The 21,630-nt window shown below is 42.4% G+C and overlaps 1 protein-coding gene across 4 annotated transcripts in view; it reads right to left on the reverse strand.

Annotated features, from left to right (window-relative positions):
• The window catches only part of LOC144678935 (RNA-binding motif, single-stranded-interacting protein 3), a 1,591,210-nt gene that overhangs the window by 107,957 nt on the left and 1,461,623 nt on the right, over window positions 1-21,630 (reverse strand). For all 4 annotated transcript variants that reach the window (XM_078539041.1, XM_078539040.1, XM_078539043.1 and 1 more), the window contains 3 exons: window positions 21,460-21,566; window positions 4,034-4,080; window positions 3,079-3,175 (listed from right to left, as the gene is read on the reverse strand). In XM_078539041.1, the coding sequence (XP_078395167.1) occupies window positions 3,079-3,175; window positions 4,034-4,080; window positions 21,460-21,566 (251 nt within the window). The remainder of the gene's footprint in view (window positions 1-3,078; window positions 3,176-4,033; window positions 4,081-21,459; window positions 21,567-21,630) is intronic.

Raw genomic sequence — 21,630 nt, forward strand, 5'->3', positions numbered from 1 at the left:
TGCAGAGACATAAACAGTGTCATTCATTGTGCAATGATAAGGCTAAACAGAAATACTGAGTGTGAATTTGTGCAAGATTCTTGCTCTCACTCTAGCTATTGCAGAAACCCAGGAGAAATGGCATAAGAACATAAGAAATAGGAGCAGCAGAAGGCTAGAGCCTGCTCCACCATTCAGTAAGATCATGGCTGATCGGATTGCCGCCTTAACTCCACTTTCCTGCCCATCCACCATAACCCTCGACTCCCTTATCGATCAAAAATCTGTCTAACTCAGCCACCTGCTGTTTATGCCATTTCTCCATGGTCCTCACCTAAGTTCTGCCATAGTTATACTGAGATCAAAAACCCTTGCATAAACTGCAGGTGATTATCATGGAGAATTGGTAACATTTTCCTTTCTGTTTGCTTCAACCTTTAACCCCAATATCTCAGGTGCTGTGCCAAATCAGGGTGAATTTCCAATTATGCAGAAAACTGTTTGGGTGAAATTTGCACCCTGGCTATCCTGTGTTAAAATGGGAATTTTAGAATTGGAGAGCAAACCCTAGGTTCTGAAGCTTGTGCCTGATCATTTGCACATTGTATGACGTGGTCCAGTCATTAAGAATTCAGTTTGATTACAATCCATTCTGAAATCAAGTTAATAATTTTCTGATCCCGTTAAGAGAGAAATTCTTAAATGTTAAGGTAAGTTGATCAGTGATGATGATAACATTTGAGTTTATACTATTACTGATTCCAGTTTAGAAGGTTTCACACATTAACAAAATCTGTCATGAAACGCACCCCACCATCCCCCCACCACCCCCACCCCCTGCCCCCCAAATGTTACTCCTTAGATTCTAGAGGCTTTGCTTGAACCTTCCCACAGCTTCAGGCTCCAGGAATAAACTATATTTTGTCTGTGATTTGAGTGTGTTTCGGGGTGGATGTACTATCAAAATGAATAAATTATTGCTGCATTTGTTTTGAGATAAAATTGTATTTCATGATGTAAAGGTAATTTATGCACATAAATAAAGCTTTATCTCTTCCCCTCCTCCACACCACTTATAATGTATATTGGCTAAATAATGTATATGTGATGGAGGGGCAGTTGCACAATTCATACTGTCAGGTGCTGTCAAAATTAGAATTTAACCCAATAGTGAAATCTACAGAACTTGATGATCACCTTTATAAAAGGGCTGTGCGACTAAAAACTAATGCTTCAATGAGCCATTCACACTGCAGTTTGGTGTGAGGGTTGATTGCATGTAAGATGTTTGCAAGTCTTGCGCTGCAACAGATCATTCAGATCTGCAGCAGAATGTGTGTGCCAACATGCGGGTGGAAATGGAGGTAGGTAGACACAAAATTTCCCATTGCTGACCAATGTGCCGGTTCCCAGTCACAGTACCAACTACCGGCCATTTTCCTGAAGGTCAGATTGGATGCAATGGGTAGTTTGTTAACCCAATTAAAAAGCCAATTAAAGCCATTGATCAGGTGCCGACTGAAGTTTTCCAGTCGGCTTCCAGACCCCCCCATCGCGTCAGGCGCAAGGCACATGCCTGGAGGAGGCCTCCCAGCAGCAGACTGGGGAGTCAGGGCAACCAGGCCCCCTCCATCCCTGCAGCATCCATACTTACCCAGCCACAGCTGCAAACACAGGTCACCCACTGTGTGTGAAGGAGGCCGGTGAGGGAGGTTGGGGATGGTGATCTGGAGGCTGGGGCCATTTTTAATTTCAAATATTTTAAAAGTATTTTAAAAAGAGCAGAGCAAAACAGAGTCAAACAGAGTCAAACAGAGCAAAACAGAGCGAAACTTAGCGAAACTTAGCGAAACAGAGCAAAACTGAACCAAACAGAGCAAAACACAGCCAAACAGAGCGAAACAGAGCGAAACAGAGCAAAACAGAGCCAAACAGAGCCAAACAGAGCCAAACAGAGCCAAACAGAGCAAAACAGAGCAAAACAGAGTCAAACAGAGTCAAACAGAGTCAAGCAGAGTCAAACAGAGCCAAACAGAGCCAGACAGAGCCAGACAGAGCCAGACAGAGCCAGACAGAGCCAGACAGAGCCAAACAGAGCCAAACAGAGCCTAGATGGCGGCACCTGCTGTCTTTTCCTCTCCTTCAGTACTGGAGGGCCTCCTTTTAGCCACCCAGCATCCAGTGCCTGCTCACCATCTTTAATTGGGCTGCGAGCATGCCCTCTGCTCACTAACTGGCCTATCTTGCAAGAATCGCTGTTGGGTTACTGCTCGTGACACTGTGAGGGGTCGGGACTCTATTTGATCCTGACGTCAGGGTCCCAACCCCAAACTGAAAATCCTGCCCCTCTTCTAAAATAGCAATAATTAAAAGGAGCTAGAACATTGATACTGAAAAGACAGAAACGCTACCCAGCAGTAATGCAGTAAGCTCCCCCAATTTTAAAATGTTTTTGGTCTTTCTGTTGTACTGAGAATTTCAAGTTTCCGCAAACTTTGGAAAAGGACTCAACGAGAAACTCTCAAACTTTCAAATTACTGTGGAATTATCCGAACATGGTGAGCTGTGTAATGTGAAAACTATCAAAGTGAATAGACATCAACATCATCCAGAAAGGTGGAGGGAAGGAGTGGTGACAAAATAGCTGCTTGCTGAGTTGTAGAAGCTGTAGTTCACCAATGAAGACCAATAACTTGGGGGTGCTTACCCAAGATGAGACAAGGGACCTATAGGGATTTGAAACATGAGAGATGAAACTTGAAGTTCCATCCCCCAAGGGAATCTGTAGAATGGCTCTCACACTGAATAAAGCACCACAGGGGAGTCAAATAAAGCTTATGAATGACAGGATGACAATAAGTATGAAAGAAGAACGTTTTGGACCTCAGCTCCAGCATTACCTACTTCTCCTTGTAGACCTCCTTCCAAATAGCTCCAAGTAGTCAAAAAAAATCTACAAGGTTTTTTGACCAGTTTGCATGCATTAAATGGCCTTCCAGAAACAAAAAATATATATAAAAATTGGATGTAGTCCGTGTTTGGTTAATGACTAACAGAATAATGAGAAAAAATAAAGAGCAGTGGAACATTCACCCCTACCTGATATGTTGAAACGGGAGAAGCAGCAATGAAAGGTGTGATAGATGTCTGTGCAATCATACGATTTGTTGCAATACTGTATGGTGAAGAATAAAAACTGTAGGAAGTAAGCACAATATTAGTATAAGAAAAAAAATTCCAGACAAAAACCACAGCTGGCATCATTCCCTTTCCAACTGCTACAATGTGCTGTGTTTCTGAACAGCCAGGTCCATGAGGAACACATTTACAATGGTTCATTGTGAAATTATACAGATCAAAGGTTGGGCAATCCTGACTGCTCAAACTTAAAAATATCCATTAGACATAATGTTTGATTGTGAAGTTGTTTGCCAACAGGTGCCTTAGAGGACACTATTGTCCTCTCTGCCATATGTATGTAGATAAACATGTTCCCATGTACACAAGTGTGCTCTGGGTATAGTTGCACTTTGATGTTTCTATTGTCACTAGTTTCATTGCCAAAACCTGCTGCTCATCTATTACCCACAGTAGAAAAATACCAGACTTAAAATGGATTTTCCTCATTCTTGGCAGCCCACCCTAAAATAGTTCAGTTAAGCCTGTTCAAATATGTTTTTATATAAATATATATTTTATGTATAGAATTTGTATTAATTTTGTTATTATACAAAAACATTCTAGAGCAGTGGCCAACTGTAAAAGCAGAGAGGCATAATATATTACTACTGTTCTGCAGTTAAAATGTGTTATGGCAATTACTCCTAGACTGTTGTAAGAGGCAGCAAGAATTGCGGAATTGCATTACTACCATGCGGTTTATAAATGTTAGTACTCTGACTAAAGCACAGGTCTGCAACATAAATGCTTTAATGTCAGCGTGTGGCTCTGTGTTACATTTGGAATGGCATTTATGGAAGGTGGTGGTAATCTGAGGCGCTTCTAAACACCAATAATTTATAAGAAGCCAACACACATCTCAGAAAATACTCACCCGTTCTGCATAGCAGCGGTCGGATCATAGGTTAAAGCCATTCCAGTCTAAAGAAAAGGAATTGTAACAATTGTTAAATAATGAGTTCTTAAAGAACTGTATATTGACACTAACTAAACTATTGCTATTTATCTCATACCTTCTAAATCGCAGTTATTATCATATTAAATTGATCATGTTTTGTAGGTACATAGAAATGTCTATAGTTCTATTAATTTAAAAGGTGTATCCAAGATCATTTATTGGGAGTTGCCTGGAACTAATTGTTTATGCTAAGATTTTTAAGTTATTTAAAAGGAAGCTATCTTCATGAATTAGTGTTTGGCAAGCATTTCTTTTTGGCCATAATGGGGAGAACCAGGAATACTGCAGCTGTTCAAGAAGGCGGCTCAGGGGCAATCAGGAATGGGCAATAAACGCTGGCCTAGCCAGCGACGCCCACATCCTGCAAATGAATAAAAAGAACATCATTTTCACTGTGACGTACAAGCAACACAATAACCTCTTCCAATAAGATATATGTTGTTGTTTCATGCTAGGAACAAATGATGGAAGGTTGGATAATATGATTTTTCCTGAAGGTAATGCTTTTATAGGGAAATCCAATATCAAATAAGTGAATGAATTCAATATCAAATCAGTCACCAAACTGTACTTTCACCTCTGCTTTGTGCTGTGAATATTAAACTGATGGTAGGTTTTGTCGATCCTGGCAGATGTTTTATTATTTTATGTTTTGCTGTTATAGCAGCTCGCATGTCCAAGTGACAAGGATTTTTGTTTAATTTCTGAATAGTTTCCTTAGTAAAAAAAACGAGTAGGTCAGGAATCCTTTCTTAAATGTGGAAAGGAGTCAGTTTGCATAAATTCCTTTATGGAGCATTAAGCCCATTGGGCAGTAACCGGCTGTTTATGATACATAGTTAAGCCCATTTGTATTTTTCTGGTTTCCCGCAGAGGTAAGTTAAGCCATACAATGGAACATAACACGTAATAATGAAAATACACCAGCTAAACAACCAGAAACCAGTCACTTCATTTTTGTTAAATTAATTTACACTGACAGCAGCAGAAAGAGGGTGGCAAACTGAACCACACCATTGCACAAGACAAATTTCGGGGAGCAAGACATTCACATTTCACCAAAAGGATTCATTAAATACATTCATTACCTAAACCAAGTGGATGTTGAAATAACTGGGCAAAGGCTGCCTTTAAAGAAATGCTCAAAATTTGTAAAGCCAAGAGAGATGCAGGGGCCTGTAGAAAGCAGCTGAATATCCTTGAAGGAATACCAAGGATTAGGCACCTCATTATAAAAGTCTATAAAGCATGGACAATGGTGAACCTGCAATAGCAACCATATTTTTGCCTGCTATAGGGAGTCAAATTGTCAGACATCTAGCAATTATAAGCATTAATTATTATTCACTGTTCTTTTGATTAATAGATCAACACATATGTAATGTAGACCAATATGACGTGTATATCAACACGTTACTGAGCATATGAAATACATTTGATAAAGCCATTGTTCAAATAATGACGACATTGATTTATGTAAGCAAATTGTTGCAGTCTGAGGCAAGAACACCTTCTTGAAGGATGCACATTTCAAAGCATCAATTTATTTCACAAAATAAACTGCTCAAAATATCTAGACAAATGAAAGTTCCTCTCCGAGTCAGCGTCACTGGGTCAAAATCGTGGAACTCTATCTAACAGCATTGTGGGACCACCTCAAGATGGGCTGCAGCAGTTCAGGAACAAAGCCCGCCACCACTTTCTAAAGGCAACTAAAGGTGGGAAATAAATGTTGATCTTCCCAGAGAGGCCCATATCCTGAGAATGAATAAACAAAAAGTTTATAAACTGTGATATTTTGTGAAGAGTGATTGTTTAATTGTAACTTCTAAAGTTCTTCCATGCTTGCATCATTGTTCCTCATATCTGAAGAATTCCAATATTTCTACGATTTATAGCATAATTTTGTGAGGTGCTTCAGTCTTTATGGAGCTTTGTTGGAAAAGAATGTAAGTCACAGAATCAGTACTATTATGTAAACCTAATTCTGACCTATGCACCTGTTTGGTGTCTAAAAATTAGTTTGTAAACCTTGCCGCAAAATATATAATGCATAACACGTATTTAATATGCAAGAATACCCCAGAAAATTAGATTAGTATTGCCCCATAAGAAGTGGCTTTGGCCCCCTAATTGCCATGTGGTAATGCGTTATAAAATGAGAATATGGTAATTAGGTTATAATTAGGGATAGCACAAAATTAAGTGTAGCACTATGGCCTGAATTTTTCAGGCGGCGGGCAGGCTTGGCGGGAGCAGGCAGGGTGGTCAGGGAGCCGATTGCTGCCCGCAATCCGATCCACACCACCACTTTACGCGGACGGGCCAATTAAGGCCTAACCTGCATAAGATGCAACCAGTAGCGCTCAGCACTATCTGTGCGGGTGGGAGGAGGAGGGAGAGTCAGGGCCAGTGTTCTTTAGCACATGCGTGCCAAACAGCACTTCAGTCTCCCTGAGGCACCTCTGTGCCTCAGGGAGATTGAATCGATGTTCCCAAAAATAAAATAAAAGGATTAAAAATGTATTTAAACATGTCCCCTCATGTGACTGCTCTCGAAGTTGGCTGCACCCCCACCGAACGAAATATCGCAACTCAGCGCGATGATGTCGGGGCGCATGCCCGACGCCATCTCGTGCCATTTTACGCATTGGCGTGTTGGACCCACCCCTGCACACCAACTGAAAAATTCTGCCCTATATTTGTGACCAGGTGGTTTATCTTACCTAAGGTAAATTCATTTTTTTAAAACAGGTTTGCAAAAGTAAAGCCAACTTTTACAGGATTTCACGTCTGCACATTGTAAAGCCAGCATCCCATTCCAGTGAAGAACTCCATTCAGCATGCATTGAACCTACTGAATAGCTCTCTCACACTGGCTGGGAGGAGATAAATAGTTGCTGGGACAGGTTTCCATTCAAATGTTAGCAGCTACACCAATGATGGCAATGCAAGTATGCAAAGTTTCTCACAGGCTCATATAGATATAATTATCTGATAATTGAGACTATCATCTGCCTGGAATTCTTTCTGGTCATTAGATATTTAGTGGATTATGTTGTGAGCTTTATAGAGTGATGCCTCTTCTACTGCCTAGGCGGGATTGCTGAAATTCTTTGAATGTAGCAACAAATTGCCATTGCTGGCAATGAAAGACACCCAAACAGAAATTTCTTGACATTATCCAAATCTACTGGTGCCATTAGGCATTTTGCATTTGCTGAGAATATGAGATATGGAGGCAAAGACACAAATCCAGACGTCCTCTTGGAGGTCTTGGCAGCTTCATTTCACAGAAACTGCTTATTTTAGTGAAGCAAATATACAGTATAATGCTGCAGTCAGTATACAGTCAGTATTTCTATACTAATAAACTGAACTTACACAGGGTCCATAATTGTGAAATCATTCAATTAAATCTATACAATAGGCCGACTGAAAACATCTCAACAATATCAACAGAATGGCACAAAGAAAGTTGACTTCAGTGTACAAAGGCCCAAAACACATTGAGAAAACTCAAGAACACTATCAGGAAATATAATCTGTTTTCCCCAGCCAAATACCAGTTGTCTAGTGAACCTGTTTTATGTTAATGCCTGAGGGAATAAACCTCTTGCACAAAGTCCCAGCATTCTCATAATTCTACAGCACCTGTTATCTCCCTGTTACGTAATCCCTCACACAGTAAAATTAATTAGAAGACTCTCATAATATTTGCCTTACTTTGTAGATTTGAGCTTGTGAGGTGAAGTATTAAGAACAGAACTTCACTCAAAGAATAGTGGACGAAAGAATCTTACAGGACAGAAACAGAGGAAGCCACTGGGGAGGAAAAGTATCCAAATCCACAATACAATTGTGGATACAAGGCGAAAGGGATCCATACTATGTACCCGAGCTTGTGGGATGATCTGATGGTGAATCCACCACTGGGTGTTCTAAATATATGGGGCAGGATTTTACGTGTTGGTAAGCGGGGGCGGGGCCCGCTTGCTGATGCGTAAAATGACGCACGGTGACTCCAGGGGGAACACCCGACATCACCGCGCCCCATTTAAATTTTCAGGTAGGCGGGGGCGCAGCGAAATCAGCTGCACGCCCGCCGACCTGTCAATGGCCAATTGAGGCCATTGACAGAGCCAATTAAGTAATTGAAGGACCTGCCTGTCCAACCTTAAGGTTGGTGGGCAGACCAGGAGCCCCGGCACGAATTAGAAAAAGCATGAAACCTCATCTACAGGCGGGATGAGGTTTCATGTAGATTATTAAAAATTTTAATAAAGTTTTTGTGAAAATTATGGACATTGTCATATGAGGGGACATGTAAGGAAAATTTTACTTTTCTATTTTTAGGTTTTTTACATTTTAATCCGATCTCCCTGACGCACGCTTAGCCTCAGGGAGATGAGTGTGCTCTTTCATGCACATTTGCGAAAGAGCGCGCTCTCGATTTTGGGATTCCCCCTGCCCGCACAGGGAGTGCATAGCGCTTCTGTGCGGACATCACGCTGGGCGGGCCTTAATTGGTTCGCCCACATAAAATGGTGCCCCGATCAGAAGCGTGCCTGTGCGCGCGGGCCCTTCAACTTCACCCCCAATGGGGGGAAAATTCAGCCCATGGGAGGGACTCTGCCAATAGCACAAATGAAAGGACATACATACAAATCAGATGATTTGACATCTCACTATCCAACTCAACATTTAAAAGCTTTGCAGTGGAAAGAGTGGCTCTTAGTAAGCAGGCCATTGGCAATATTATTACAAGTGTCCAGCCTAGGTAAACCCACCCATAAACTGACATGAAGAGAGTGCATAAAATAGGCAATTAGGCCTAATGCGGTTGGCACAGCAGATAGGCTCTCCAGTCACTCTACTCATCACAACAATGTAAAAGCAGTAGCACCTTCCATATTGCCCAGAGGTGCAGATGCGTAGAGCTCCCTTGAGTCATTTGAAGGCCCCTGGCAACATCTACTCGTCTTTTAGTTGAGATTTTCCTCCCTAGCCAGCTTGCTCTGTATAGCATCTTATAGTAGGACTTGGAAATCTAAAAATAGGAAATGCCAACTGAGCCTTAGCTGTGTTACCATGAGTGTTATAAAACAAAATTAGACACCAAACCACATTAGGTGGTATTAGGGTAGATGGCCAAAAGCTTGGTCAGATAGGTAAGTTTTAAGCACTGTGTTAAAGGAGAAGAGAGGTGGAGAGGTTTAAGGAGGAAATTTCTGAGCTTGGGCCTGGCCACCAATTGAGCGATTAAAATCGGGCTGATCAAGAGGCCAGAATTAGATCAGCACAGATATACTGGAGGCTGTGGGGTTGAAGGAGATTACAGAGTTGGGAGAGGCAAGACCATGGAGGGATTTGAAAATGGATGCAAATGATAAAGTCGAGGCTTTACTTAATTGGGAGCCAATATAGGTCAGTGTCTTCAGGGGTGCATGACATTTGATGTAAGAACACTGACAGCAGACTTCTGAATGACCTCAAGTTTACAGAGAATGGGGGAGGCAGACCAGTAGTGAATTTGCATAGTCAAGTCTAGAGGTAACAAAGACAGGATGAGAATTCAACAGCAGATGGAATGAGGCAGGGGTAGAGTTGGGTGATGCTATGGAGTTGGAAATAGATAATCTTAGTAATGGTGCACAAACATGATCAAAGATCATCTTGGAGTTAAATATGGTTCAGCCTCAGACAGTTCTCAAGGAGAGAGATGGAATCGATGGTTAGAGAACATAGTTTGTAGTTTCAGTCTTCCCAATAGTTAAAGTGGAGGACATTTCTGTTCATCCAGAACTGGATATCAGATAAGCAGTCTGATAATTTAGTAACAGTTGGGGAGTCGAAAGAGGTTGTGGTGAGGTAGAATTGAGTGCGTCAATGTGCATGTGAAAGCTGACACTGTGTTTCTGGTTGATGTCACCTGGGGGCAGCATGTAGATGAACAATAGGAGGCAGCCAAAGATAGATGCTTAGGGGACACCAGAGGTAATGGTGTGGAAGCGGGAAGAGAAGCTATTGCCAATGACAACTGGCTATGGTTAGATGAGAATAGAAATGGGTGAGTGTAATACCACTCAACTGGATAATGTTGGAGTGACGTTGTAGGAGGATGGTGTGGTCAAAGGCTGCAGACAGGTCAAAAAGAATATGGAAGGATAGTTTACATTTGTCACAGTCACATAGCATACACTTGCAACTTTTTAAAGAATCATTTTGGTCCCATAGTGGGGCAGAAACCTGACTGGAGGGATTCAAACATGGGGTTCCAGGAAAGATGGGAATGAATTTGGGAGGCAAGAACACATTCAAGGACTTTGGAGAGGAAAGGGAGTTTGGAGAAGGTGTGGTAATTTCCAAGGGCGATGGGGTCAAGAGTTGGGTTTGTGAGTAGAAGGGTGAGGATGGCAAATTTGAAGGATAGTACCTGAAGAGAAAGAACCGTTAACATGGGGGACAAAGCAGGGGATTTGACTGGTCAGCACTTTAACGGGACTAGGGTTGAAGGAGCAGGTGGTGAGTCTTGTGCACAAGATATGGCTGAAGATGTGATGACGGTAGATGATCTGCCTCTTCCAGGCAGCCAGAGGCAAGTTCAGGGATGGGACAGTGGAGAGTTTTTAAGAAAGTATGGCCCGGTGGGCTAGGGGAAAGGAGGGAAGTGGCAGAGGCAACTGATTGGATGGTTTCAATCTTAGTGACAAAGAAGTCTATGAACTTGCCACACTTACTGTTGGAGGTGAGGGTGGAAGTGGTACAAGTCAGAGGAAGTGGTGATCAATCTTTACAGTGCTCTAGTCAGACCACATCTTGAATACTGCACCCAGTTCCGGTCTTCAAATAATAAAAGAAAAATTCAAGTGTTGAAGGCAGTGCAGAGAAGAGCCATGAAGCTGATCCCCATGGGGTTTGATGTTTTAAGGAAAAACCAGAGAAACTTGGGTTTTCAGCCTAGAAGGGAGGTGTCTGAGAGGTCATCTTTAAAAGGTATATAACTGTAAAGAATATAGAAAAAGTTAACCCAGGATATTACTTTAAACTATTTTAACAGAACTAGGAGACTAGTTCAAACTAGTATAGGGTAATTTTGGCATCATTAAGAAATTCTCCTTCACACAAAGAAGTGAACATGTGGAATATACTTATGGTTCAAATAGTGGTACAAAACTGTGGAATCATTTAAGAAGCAACTACTACAGTTAAATAGGCGAAGGCTAGGATCTCTCTGGATGGGTGAATTAAGATGACCCGAATGGTCTTCCTCGTTTGCAATTATTTTCTCACATTGTACACTGGTATCATAGTACTGCTCACCCTCCTAAGTGTAATTAGAATAGTTTCAGAAACATTCAGTAAAATGTGGCACAATTTTGCTTTAAGTGCCCTGCTAAATATTATGTGCATGTCTAGGATATCTTTGTGCACTTTCCAACAGAATTATGTCCTTTTCATGGAATGTTTCTACTTACATCCAAACATATCGGCCAAGGTTAAAAGTGGGTCAAGGGGCCCTCCCTGATCCTAACTTGGCTTGGGGAGCATTAACTTCTGCCCAGTATGTGGATCTAGAAAGCCGCACTGAAATATCAAGGTAAAAATTCCACTTGGCAGGAACAATTCTGCCAAGAATTAAGAATAAAGAATAAGAAAATCTGGGTTTTGTAAACTCTACAGCTACAAATAATATAACACAGTCATGTGCCTGGGTCTCCCACCAGTGATGCAGAGTGTGCAGCCTTATATGTTGAAAAGTCATTAGGTCATGGCTCTCACCTTTCATTCTTTTCTGACAAGTTACCAACTGATATAAGTCCACCATTTAAAGTGGGTATTGAAGGGCCACTAAGGCTATCTTTAGCTGGGAAGAGAACTCCTAAACGCATTCTGTAATATTTTTTAAACATGGTTTACTTACAAAGTTCCATCATAGGATTTTGTGCAAGAGGATAAAGAAAATCAAAAGAAGTGTTCCAGGTAGATCAAGTGACAGCTGAGTCAGACTATCTGTACCTGACATTATGCCAACAAGCGTATCTATAGGCCCAGGCACATTACTTGGCAATGGCCAAGGGTGCTGCCTCCACAGAATCTGGGTCAGCAAGACGACTTTTGCAGAGTTGTACCATCTGTTACAAAGACACTGCAGTTGATGGTCATCAAAGGGGCAACATTATTAACGGAATATCAAGCCTATTTCTTTCCTCAGCTTTTCCAGACTGGACTCTGTCGAGGCCACCAAAGACATTACTTATACTCAACAATTTGCTGCCTAGGAGTCTATCAAACAAATGACTGACAACTTGTTTGCAAGATCCACAATTTCTTCCTGTTTCCCTGCAAATAGCAAGAGATGCATGGCACAGCTGCCCATTAATATCACACTGTTGATTTCACATATCACATGGCGATCATTGATAGCATCCCCGCAGCCATCCAGGCAACAGATTATTGCAGTCCCCTAGTGCCACAGCTTGCTCCTTTTCACCTGTGCACAGTGAATTGCACAGTGGTGAGTCCTCCGGCTTACTACCTACATCCTGCAGGATGTGCATAGATGTGCTGGTGCTTGCAAATTTAGTTGTGGGTTCTGCAGTGCAGTGGCTTGCAGAGCGGGGGTGGTGGAGGGAAGGGGTCACTGTTGGTGCTGGTAGACAGCTACTCCCAGGATAATGACTGAACAGGGACACATATTGGACTGCTGGCTATGAGGACGAGATATAACTGTTGCAGGATGGTATCAACTATGGCTTCATCTCCCCTGCTCCCTCAATGAATTCATAGGCTAGGATGTCCTGGATGAACCTCTCAAAGGGAGTGAAGGGTTTATAATTTGTGAACCCCCACTCCAGTTTGTCTCTGTTCTATGTTTTATGCACTATTCTGTCTTGCAAGCAGAGAACTTGACTTGAGATGTAAGTTTGTGAAGCACGTACAGCGATGGATGTCTGCCTGACATGCCATCCATTTTGTAACTGAACATGATTCATGAAGGCAGGATTTCGAAAAGGATTTGCTGAGTGAATAAGTTGTGTGTATGAATGCTATGCTGCAGAATGGTCATGCATATTGAGAATTGAAAGAGCTGTAAAGTTGTGTGAAAGTTTTTCAAGGATGTGCAGTACAAGAGTAACAGGTTCTGAGCACATGCTTTATGTTATGCACACTTGGGACAGATACTTGATATAGGAATCTGTTGAGGAGAATTGCCTTGGCATCCTTCCTCAAGCCTTCCATCTTCTGCCACATTGGCAGCCTCTGGATATTTCAGAGAGCAATCACCCTGTCAGCTATCTCCTGTGAGGCATTTCAGATGATTTCTCTCTGGGTTGGGTGCCCTTGAATGCCAACCTCCTTTAACTCACTGCATGCATCAATCTCTCAAAAGCATCATTGGTAAATGAACCCATTCACTTTGAAAAACCCTTCATTATGTGCATATTCAAACTCCTTCTCCTCAGTTCACATAAAATCACATTTAATTTAGAGGATTCAATGATTGGAATTCAACAGTTTTTTTGGCAATATATTTTATTTGTAGGTCAATAAGCCTTTTGCTCACCACTTCATTCATTAATATTTGAAAATATTCAATTTTCACTGCGCTGACTTAGTCCACAGTTGTAAACTAAAAAGGCTTGCATTTATATATTACCTAAGGTGTTATTTAAAAAGTATACATCAAGAAATAATGGGGGCTTATAAGGAAGGTATTGCAATAATTGTGGGCAATTTTAAACTTCACATAAAATCAATCAAATTAGGAAAGATAACCTTGAGGAAGAGTTCATAAAGTCTATTCAAGGCAGTTTGTTAGAACAAGACGTTTTGGAACTACCCAGGGAACAGGCTAATTCAGACATGGTTATGTGTAGTGAGACAGGAGTAATTAATGATCTCATAGTAAAGGGTCCTTTAGGTAAGAATGATCATAACATAATAGTATTCAGTTTGAGATCAAGAAACATGGATCTGAAACTAGTGTGTTAAACTTAAAAGCAATTACAAAGATAAAGTTGGTTACAATGGACCGGGAAAATAGTTTATAATGTAAGACAGCAGCGAAGCAGTAGCAGATATTTAAGGAGATATTTCATAACTCTCAACAAAGATATGTTTCATTGAGAAGGAAAGACTCCATAAAAAGGATGCACAATGTGTGGTTAAGGGTGGTATCAAATTGGAAGAAAAGACATATGATGCTGCAAATATTAGTGGTAGACAAGAAGGTTGGGAAAACTTTAGAAACCTGCAAAGGATGACTAAAAAATGATAAAAAAGAAGAAATTAGAATATCAGAGTCAAGAGTTATGGGGGATAGGTAACCAAGTGGAGTTAAGGCCACAATTTGATCAGCCAGATCTTATTGAATGGCAGAGCAGGTTCAATTGGCCCAATAGCCTACTACTCCTGCCCCTTGTGTTTTTAGGTTCCAAAGTATTTTACAACCCATTAAAAAGTACTCTGAAGTGTAGTGACTTTTAGGATGTAGGAAACGTAGCAGCCAATTTGTACACACCAAAATCCAGAAACATAAATGAGACAATCTATGTTAGTGATGTTGACTGTAGGATATTGATCAAGCCGCTCCCATGCTCTTCTTCTAAATAGTGCCACAGGCCACCTGATTGGACAGACAGGGCCTCAGAACATCTGTGTCACCATAGTGCTCCTAAATCTTTTTAACTTTCCTAACCCTACCACTACATCTTGATGCTTCCCCAACATCCACAGCAGTGGTGGAGGCAGCCTGCTAACTGCTATTCTCTGTTGTCTGTGATGACCTTGGTTGGTGTCCTCTGGAGGGAAGAGACCTGGAGGGCTCTGGCCTGTTTCGGGTATCCTGCTGTGGGGCAGGTGCACTCTCTTTGTTCTGTCAAGCTGGAGGTGATGGGGTCACAGGAAGAGAGGATTTGGATTGGCCAGAGAGTCCTGGAGTCACCTGGGTGGATGACCACAGGGTGTCCAGCTGTTGGTCCTCCTCCCTCTGGATGCCTGAGGGCCCCTGGCTGACTCCTTGAGGAGAAGGGGCAGTTAGGGTGAGATTGAGGAGCCTCGCATCCCCCTTACATTGACACTGATGGATGCCATCAATGGCTACAGCGATGGAGTGCTATCCTGGACCAAGCTCTCCACGGCGGCCACCAACCTGCCAGTGTTGATCTTGATGCGTTGGCATGCCGGCGCCGTCAGACGGAAGGTGGACGGGCTCCTCCATCATCCGTTGCAAACTGAGGAGTGCAGCTGACATCCCTTCCTGATGTTCCTGTGCTTGTTGCTGCAGCTCCACCAACTGATTTAGGACCAAGTCCAGAGGCTTGTCTTCTGACTTGGACTCAGCAGAATTGGGATCTCCAGTAGTCCGCTAAGTGCCGGCAACCTCAGATGTCCCTGCCTCTGTTTGCTGTGGACCAGGTTGTGTGCTGTGATCACCAGATTATGATCCCAAGGCTGCTCTAGAACGAGATCCCACTGGGGGGTGTGTCTCTGTGCTGGTGGAGGATGTGAGTGTGGTGTCCTCTGGTACCTCATCTGAGGTGTCATCGAGGCTGGTGCTAAGGGCCTGGCTCGTGGATGCCCTTGGGCGCTTTCCAGAGGTTCCTATGAAAGAAAGGAGAGATAATTAGTACATGGCAGGCAACTCAAACAGGACAAAGCACCAATGTATGGTTGTCTGATGGATGAGCTGGTGCAGGATCCTTTCATGGGTGTGCACTGCCCACCTCACCATCGGCACAGGCACGGTTGACGTTCCTCTCCGGCCAGCTCGATGGCACGAACTTCGTGAAGTCCTTGATGTCGGGCACTCAGCTCCTGCTCTGGGACCTCTCCCTTTTATTGTGTGTGAGCTTGTCCTGCATGAAGACAGACGGAGAGAGTGTGAGCAGGATGCCTGCCAGGGCAGATGATAAGGATGGCTCACATGTGTGGGTGGTGAGTAGGGCCATGAACGGGATGAGGACGCAAGCTCCAGAGGAGATGAGGCCAGATGGAGATGTGAGGGTTTGTGTGTGTAAGAATGGGTGGTGATGTCCCTTAAGCTGGCAGTGAGTGAGATGCCAGTGGATGTGTGATGGGCTTGAGAGTGTGTAAATTGAGAGTGATGAGATGGTTGACTTACCCTGGCGTTACAGATGAGATCTTCCTTCACTGGGTGGCTGACTTCTTCTGCACAGCGTTGGCAATGACCACTGCTGCCTCTGCCTCCATACCAGATTGGTGCCCTTGCTGGACCTCCAGCGGCCAGAGCAGGGGTACAGGACATTGCAGCGGACCTCGACTACGTCCAAGAGGCATTCCAGCGAAGCATCATTGAATTTTGGAGCCATGTCTTCCGTGGAGCAGTCCTGGGCTGCAGACATCAGCAGCAGTGCTGTTTAAACATGGCACCTGGAGTGAGGAAGTGGTGAGCTAACTGTGGGGCGGGTGAATCAGAGGTCACCGCCAGTGACCCAGCATGTTTCTCGTGCACACATAATTAATGAGACGTGGAGCAGACAATACAGCGCAAAAACATGTCTTTGCGTCTGGTAGGTAAAATGCCGTTTATCACGCCCGCTCCCACACTTGGTGCAATGGTGGGGTTGGGGAGGGGAACAATCCCGCCTAATGTTTTATTCCATTCATTTTTGATGATGATGTTTCACCATTGAAATTTGTAAATCAATGTAAATACTGTCAGAATGTTTGCTAATGCCCAGACTATGAATTATTGCAATCTGAATTAAAATTGACAAATTATCACTTCATTCCAATAAACAATGCTAATTGTAATTCTTGTTACTTCATTCAGGTCTGATTCAGGCTAGTGTAATAAATAAGTAAATTAAATAAGGTCTATAGTGCCATATAACCTGCAGCATGCTGTAAATGTCCATTAGATGTGCATGCAAGAGACAACAAAAGCATGCTGACAGGTACTCTTATGGAAATACCATTGATAGTTAAGGACAAATAGTTTTACAAAAATTAGAGGTAAAGAGTTTCACAACTTTTACTTAAGTTAAAATGGTTGCTCAAAATTCCTGCAAGGCTTTCCTGAGCAGAATCCTTCCAATTAATCTGGCATTAAGCCTCTTTAGGGTGCTGCAAACAACGTATTGCTTTATTCTCAGCATTCAGTTTTGCTTGTCATTGTTGACATAGAGCGAGAGCACATCATGTTGTTTACAACAGCACTGTGATGACAAGGGGCAGAATCTTCTGTTCGGCGAGCAGCGGGCAGGGCCCGCTCACCGATGTGTGAAATGACGCAGAGTGACATCGGGCGTGCGTCCCGACATCACCCCGCGTCATTTAGATTTTTAGTTCGGTGGGCGCGCAGCCAACTGTCAAAGGCCTATTAAGGTCATTAAAAAAGTAATTAACATGATTAATGGACCTGCCCATCCAACCTTAACGTTGGCGGGCAGGCTGGGAGCCCAGGCGGGCTTCTGAAAAAACATGAAACCTCATCCGTGGGTGGGATGAGATTTCACGAGGGTATTAAAATTTTTATAAAATGTTTAAATAAAAGAAATTTGAATGTCCCAGCTCATGTGACAGTGGCACATGAGGGGCCATGTAGGTAAGATTTTTCCCCTTCTTTATTGAAACTTTCAAACCTGAGCCGATCTCTCTGAGGCAGCACTTCGCCTCAGGGAGATCTGTGAGCTCTTTCGTGCGCATGCGCGAAAGAGCGCACTCCCGGCTCAGGGAATAACCTCTCCCCCCCCCACCCCCGCCTGCACAGGGAGCACATAGCGCTTCCTGGCAGATGTCACACTGGGTGGGCCTTAATTGGCTCGACCACATAAAATGGTGGCACACCCCCAACTGGGGGCGCCGATTTGGAACCAGCCCGCTTGCGCCTGCTCCCGCACAACCCCTCCCCTAACACGGGGAGGGGGGGGGGTGGGGGCGGGGGGGGATCCTGTCCAAGCTTACAAATGATTTTAAATATACTTTATATTCTGTCACTGAATCCAAAAAATATCCTGAATGCAATATAATCCGAAAACCTTTAAATTAACCATCAGGTGTTGCACTCTGTTTAAAAAATAAGTTATCTGCTACCATTTTGGAAGTAAAGGACCGTCAGGCAGGCTCATCATCTTGCCAGTTTAGACACAGTCTATCAAAACAAACATTGGCTTGCAATCTTTTCCACTTTTTTCTTTTCTCACTGTCCTCCTGCAATCATGAAATAGGGATGAGCAGTAACACCGGTCATGCCTTTGTGAGCAATGCCAGTACTCTTCTGGATTATGCTTCAGTTTCTGGGTTAGTCAGTCACTCCTTTTGGCTCAGCACATTAACTCTGTTCAGAACTGCACCTGATGATCGATCACTTGAGAAACCCACGAAAAGGTAAGATGTGTCATCATGCATTGGGCTTTAAAGTGGGATTGTTGGTTCAGACTCATATCTGGGCTACCTTGTGACTGTTTGTTTTATCATTTCAAGTAGGTCCTAGGTCCAGACCATGCGCAGAAATTGCAAAAAGTCACACCGCATAATGTTACAGTGCTGTATAATGGAAATGTTTAAACTAAAAGATAAAAGCAAAAAACTGCGGATGCTGGAAATCCAAAACAAAATAATACTGGCTGCTTGTCCCGACAATCCCCCCCACCCACCCCCCTTAGATCAGCTTATATTTCACCCCTTTCCTATTTTTACTTAGTTCTGTTGAAGGGCCACGAGGACTCGAAACATCAACTGTGCTCTCCTCCGCGAAGCTGCCAGACCTGCTGAGTTTTTCCAGGTATTTCTGTTTCTGTTTTTGCTTAAACTAAAAGATGGCCCTTCAACTGTAGATAACATGCTGTTTAATGTTGTAAATTAGACTTGCACATTTATGTTAAAGTTTAAAAACCAGACATATTTATCCCGCCAAGTCACACAGAAGTCAGCAAATTAATGTCACATGATCACCAACATATATCCCTTCATAAAAATGTTTTAATAATGTTGAATATTGAAGCACCATGGGCCACTCTCAGACATTACGAAGCATTTTCCCATATAAAGGTTTTTGGAAATCTGGAACTCGTTCCCCCAAAAAGCAATAGATACTGAGGACCAACTGAAATTTTCAGGATTGAGATTGATAGATTTGTGTTGGGTCAGGATATCAAAGGATATGGAGCAAAGGCGTGCAAATGGAGTTGAGGTACAGATCAACCATGATCTAGCTGAATGACAGAACAGATTTGAAAATCTAAATGGCCTGCTTATCCCAGCGGAAACATCCGCTATGGCAAAAACACAGGCCTGGGAGCTGTTGTCTGTCTGCCCTCTGCCAAAAAATAATTAGAGTCATGTGGAGGAGAAAAAAACAAACATTAAAAAAACTATGCACAGCTACTACATTAAAATCTCAGACTTTTAATGTTTTTTAAATGTATAATTTGTTTTATTGTTCCTATGAACAATGCCAAACAGCTACATTTTCTGTTATCCCCTCAGAAAGAAATTCCTGTGTTCATGATAGCTTTAAAGGAGCAATACCAGCGTTCACTGACAGTCCCTTTAAGAGAAAAACTAAATGTTGTTGCACACATGGGATTATTTTGTTCAATTTGTTTACTTATTTAGTTTTGGAAAAGATTCTCAGGGCAATGGTCAATGCTGCATTGCAGGCTAACCAGGCTGTTTTTTCCTCAAAAAACTGAGCTAGTTAGCTGTTACTCTTAAACTGCATTTTCCTCAAATTAATATGTTGCAAGAGTTCCTTAGAAGTTCTCCCTAAACTCCCACAATAATGGAACCACAGCCTGAAACTGGGTTTCCTATAAAGGGCTAAAGAGAACACAGGCAAACGTAGTGTAACACAGGCACAAACTCCACTAGGTGGCACTAAGTTAAATGATTCTGTTGCAGTAACCTGAGCCTCCGCAACATGTACACTATGCTGTTTAAAACTGGAGAAAAAAAAATTAAAATTTAATAAAATAGCCATTGAAACCAGATGGCTCCAGGTTCAATTCCTGGTCATCAAGGGTAGCAGTGTGAAGGCTACAGTTGCCAATGTTACCTCCGGGCTTAGGAAAGGAAAATATCAGCAGGATTCCGGCTCCTGGTCATTCTTCTTTGACATCTACTTGAAAATAGTTACAATGGATGCTACAGTAGAACAGGATGGGGTACCGTTCTGATGCCCCAGGGTCAAACATCCCATAGACGTAACTATCCAGGCTGACACATGCAGAGAAAATTGGAATATCATACAAAACTCTGATAAAATTGATGTTAACTATGCACACTTAAGGACATTTTTGTGATCGATGGGAACCAGTTTGAAGCTGTACTTCACTTTAGACTCATAACAGTTACCAGAGATGAGGTTTTTATGCCATCATAATGGCCTGGGCTCAAACCCAAGGCCCTGAAGCAAGGATGGAACTGGAACCCCTTGCACATGTACTGCTATAAAAAAAAGTATTCAGCTCCAATGCAGAATTCTGTCAGAATTAACCCAGGGTGAAGGCGAAGTGACGACTGCAGCATTTCGGTCCATGCAAAACACTGTCTTGATTTTCAACAATGAAGGACATGTTGTAATGCTGATTATTTTGGCATATACAATTATTTTAAAAGTCCCTATTCTTCGAGAAAGAGCATTTGAAAGACTTTGGTCATTTGTTCATTAGCACACAGGCAGTGACATAAATGATACTGAAAGACAACATAGCCTCATTTGCTTGTAATACCGTCTTGTCTTAAGAACCACTTGGTTCTTGTTCCTCACAAAAAGATTTCTTTCCTAATAAAGTCCCCTGAAAGCAGCTCATCTAATTTTTCCATACTAGGAAGATCAATTAAGGCCAAAGGCAAATGTTGATTTAATTATATGCAAGTCTGAATCCCTTAGAATTGGAGACAATTACAAATATGCATAATGGCTGTTTCAGACAAGGAAAAGTGTTGCAATTTACTTTACATTTGCTGACAAAGGATAATCCTTTCGCAGAATTCTGTTTACTTTCAATTAAGAAGGTCTGATGCACCAGGTCAGCTGGTTCTGTCTCCCTCCCTCCATTCTCAAGCAGAGTGACAGCAGCTAATTGTCACTAAGGATCCACACACACTGCCTAGAAAGAGAATCTGCACATCTATAGCTCTGTGATGAGTTTTGATTTGTCATTGTTGGTGATAGAATCCCAGATTAGTTTGGTCAATAGACTAAATATTAGTGTGCTGGATCAGCTGCTTTCCCTTATTTTTGCACTCATCATAACAAGTGTGTTATTCCTTTTGCCAGCCTGCGGAGGCAAAAAAGATGAAGAATCTCTTAGTACTGACCTTATAATCTCCTTGCTTTTTCAGAACTTCAAACTTAGACAATAACTCACCTCTCCTTCTCTGGGCCACGGCCTTCCATTTTGTGTATATTTGCTTTGATTCTGTCTTTTCTTCTGCCCTCCATCAGCAAATTTGCACAGCAAAGGCTCACTGGGGGCTGCAAAGGCAAACAGCCAAGACCACATTAGCAACAGAGAACTGATTATATCAGCAGAAGTACT

The sequence above is a fragment of the Cetorhinus maximus genome, chromosome 3, assembly GCF_964194155.1.
Source record: "Cetorhinus maximus chromosome 3, sCetMax3.hap1.1, whole genome shotgun sequence".
Taxonomy (NCBI): Eukaryota; Metazoa; Chordata; class Chondrichthyes; order Lamniformes; family Cetorhinidae; genus Cetorhinus; species Cetorhinus maximus.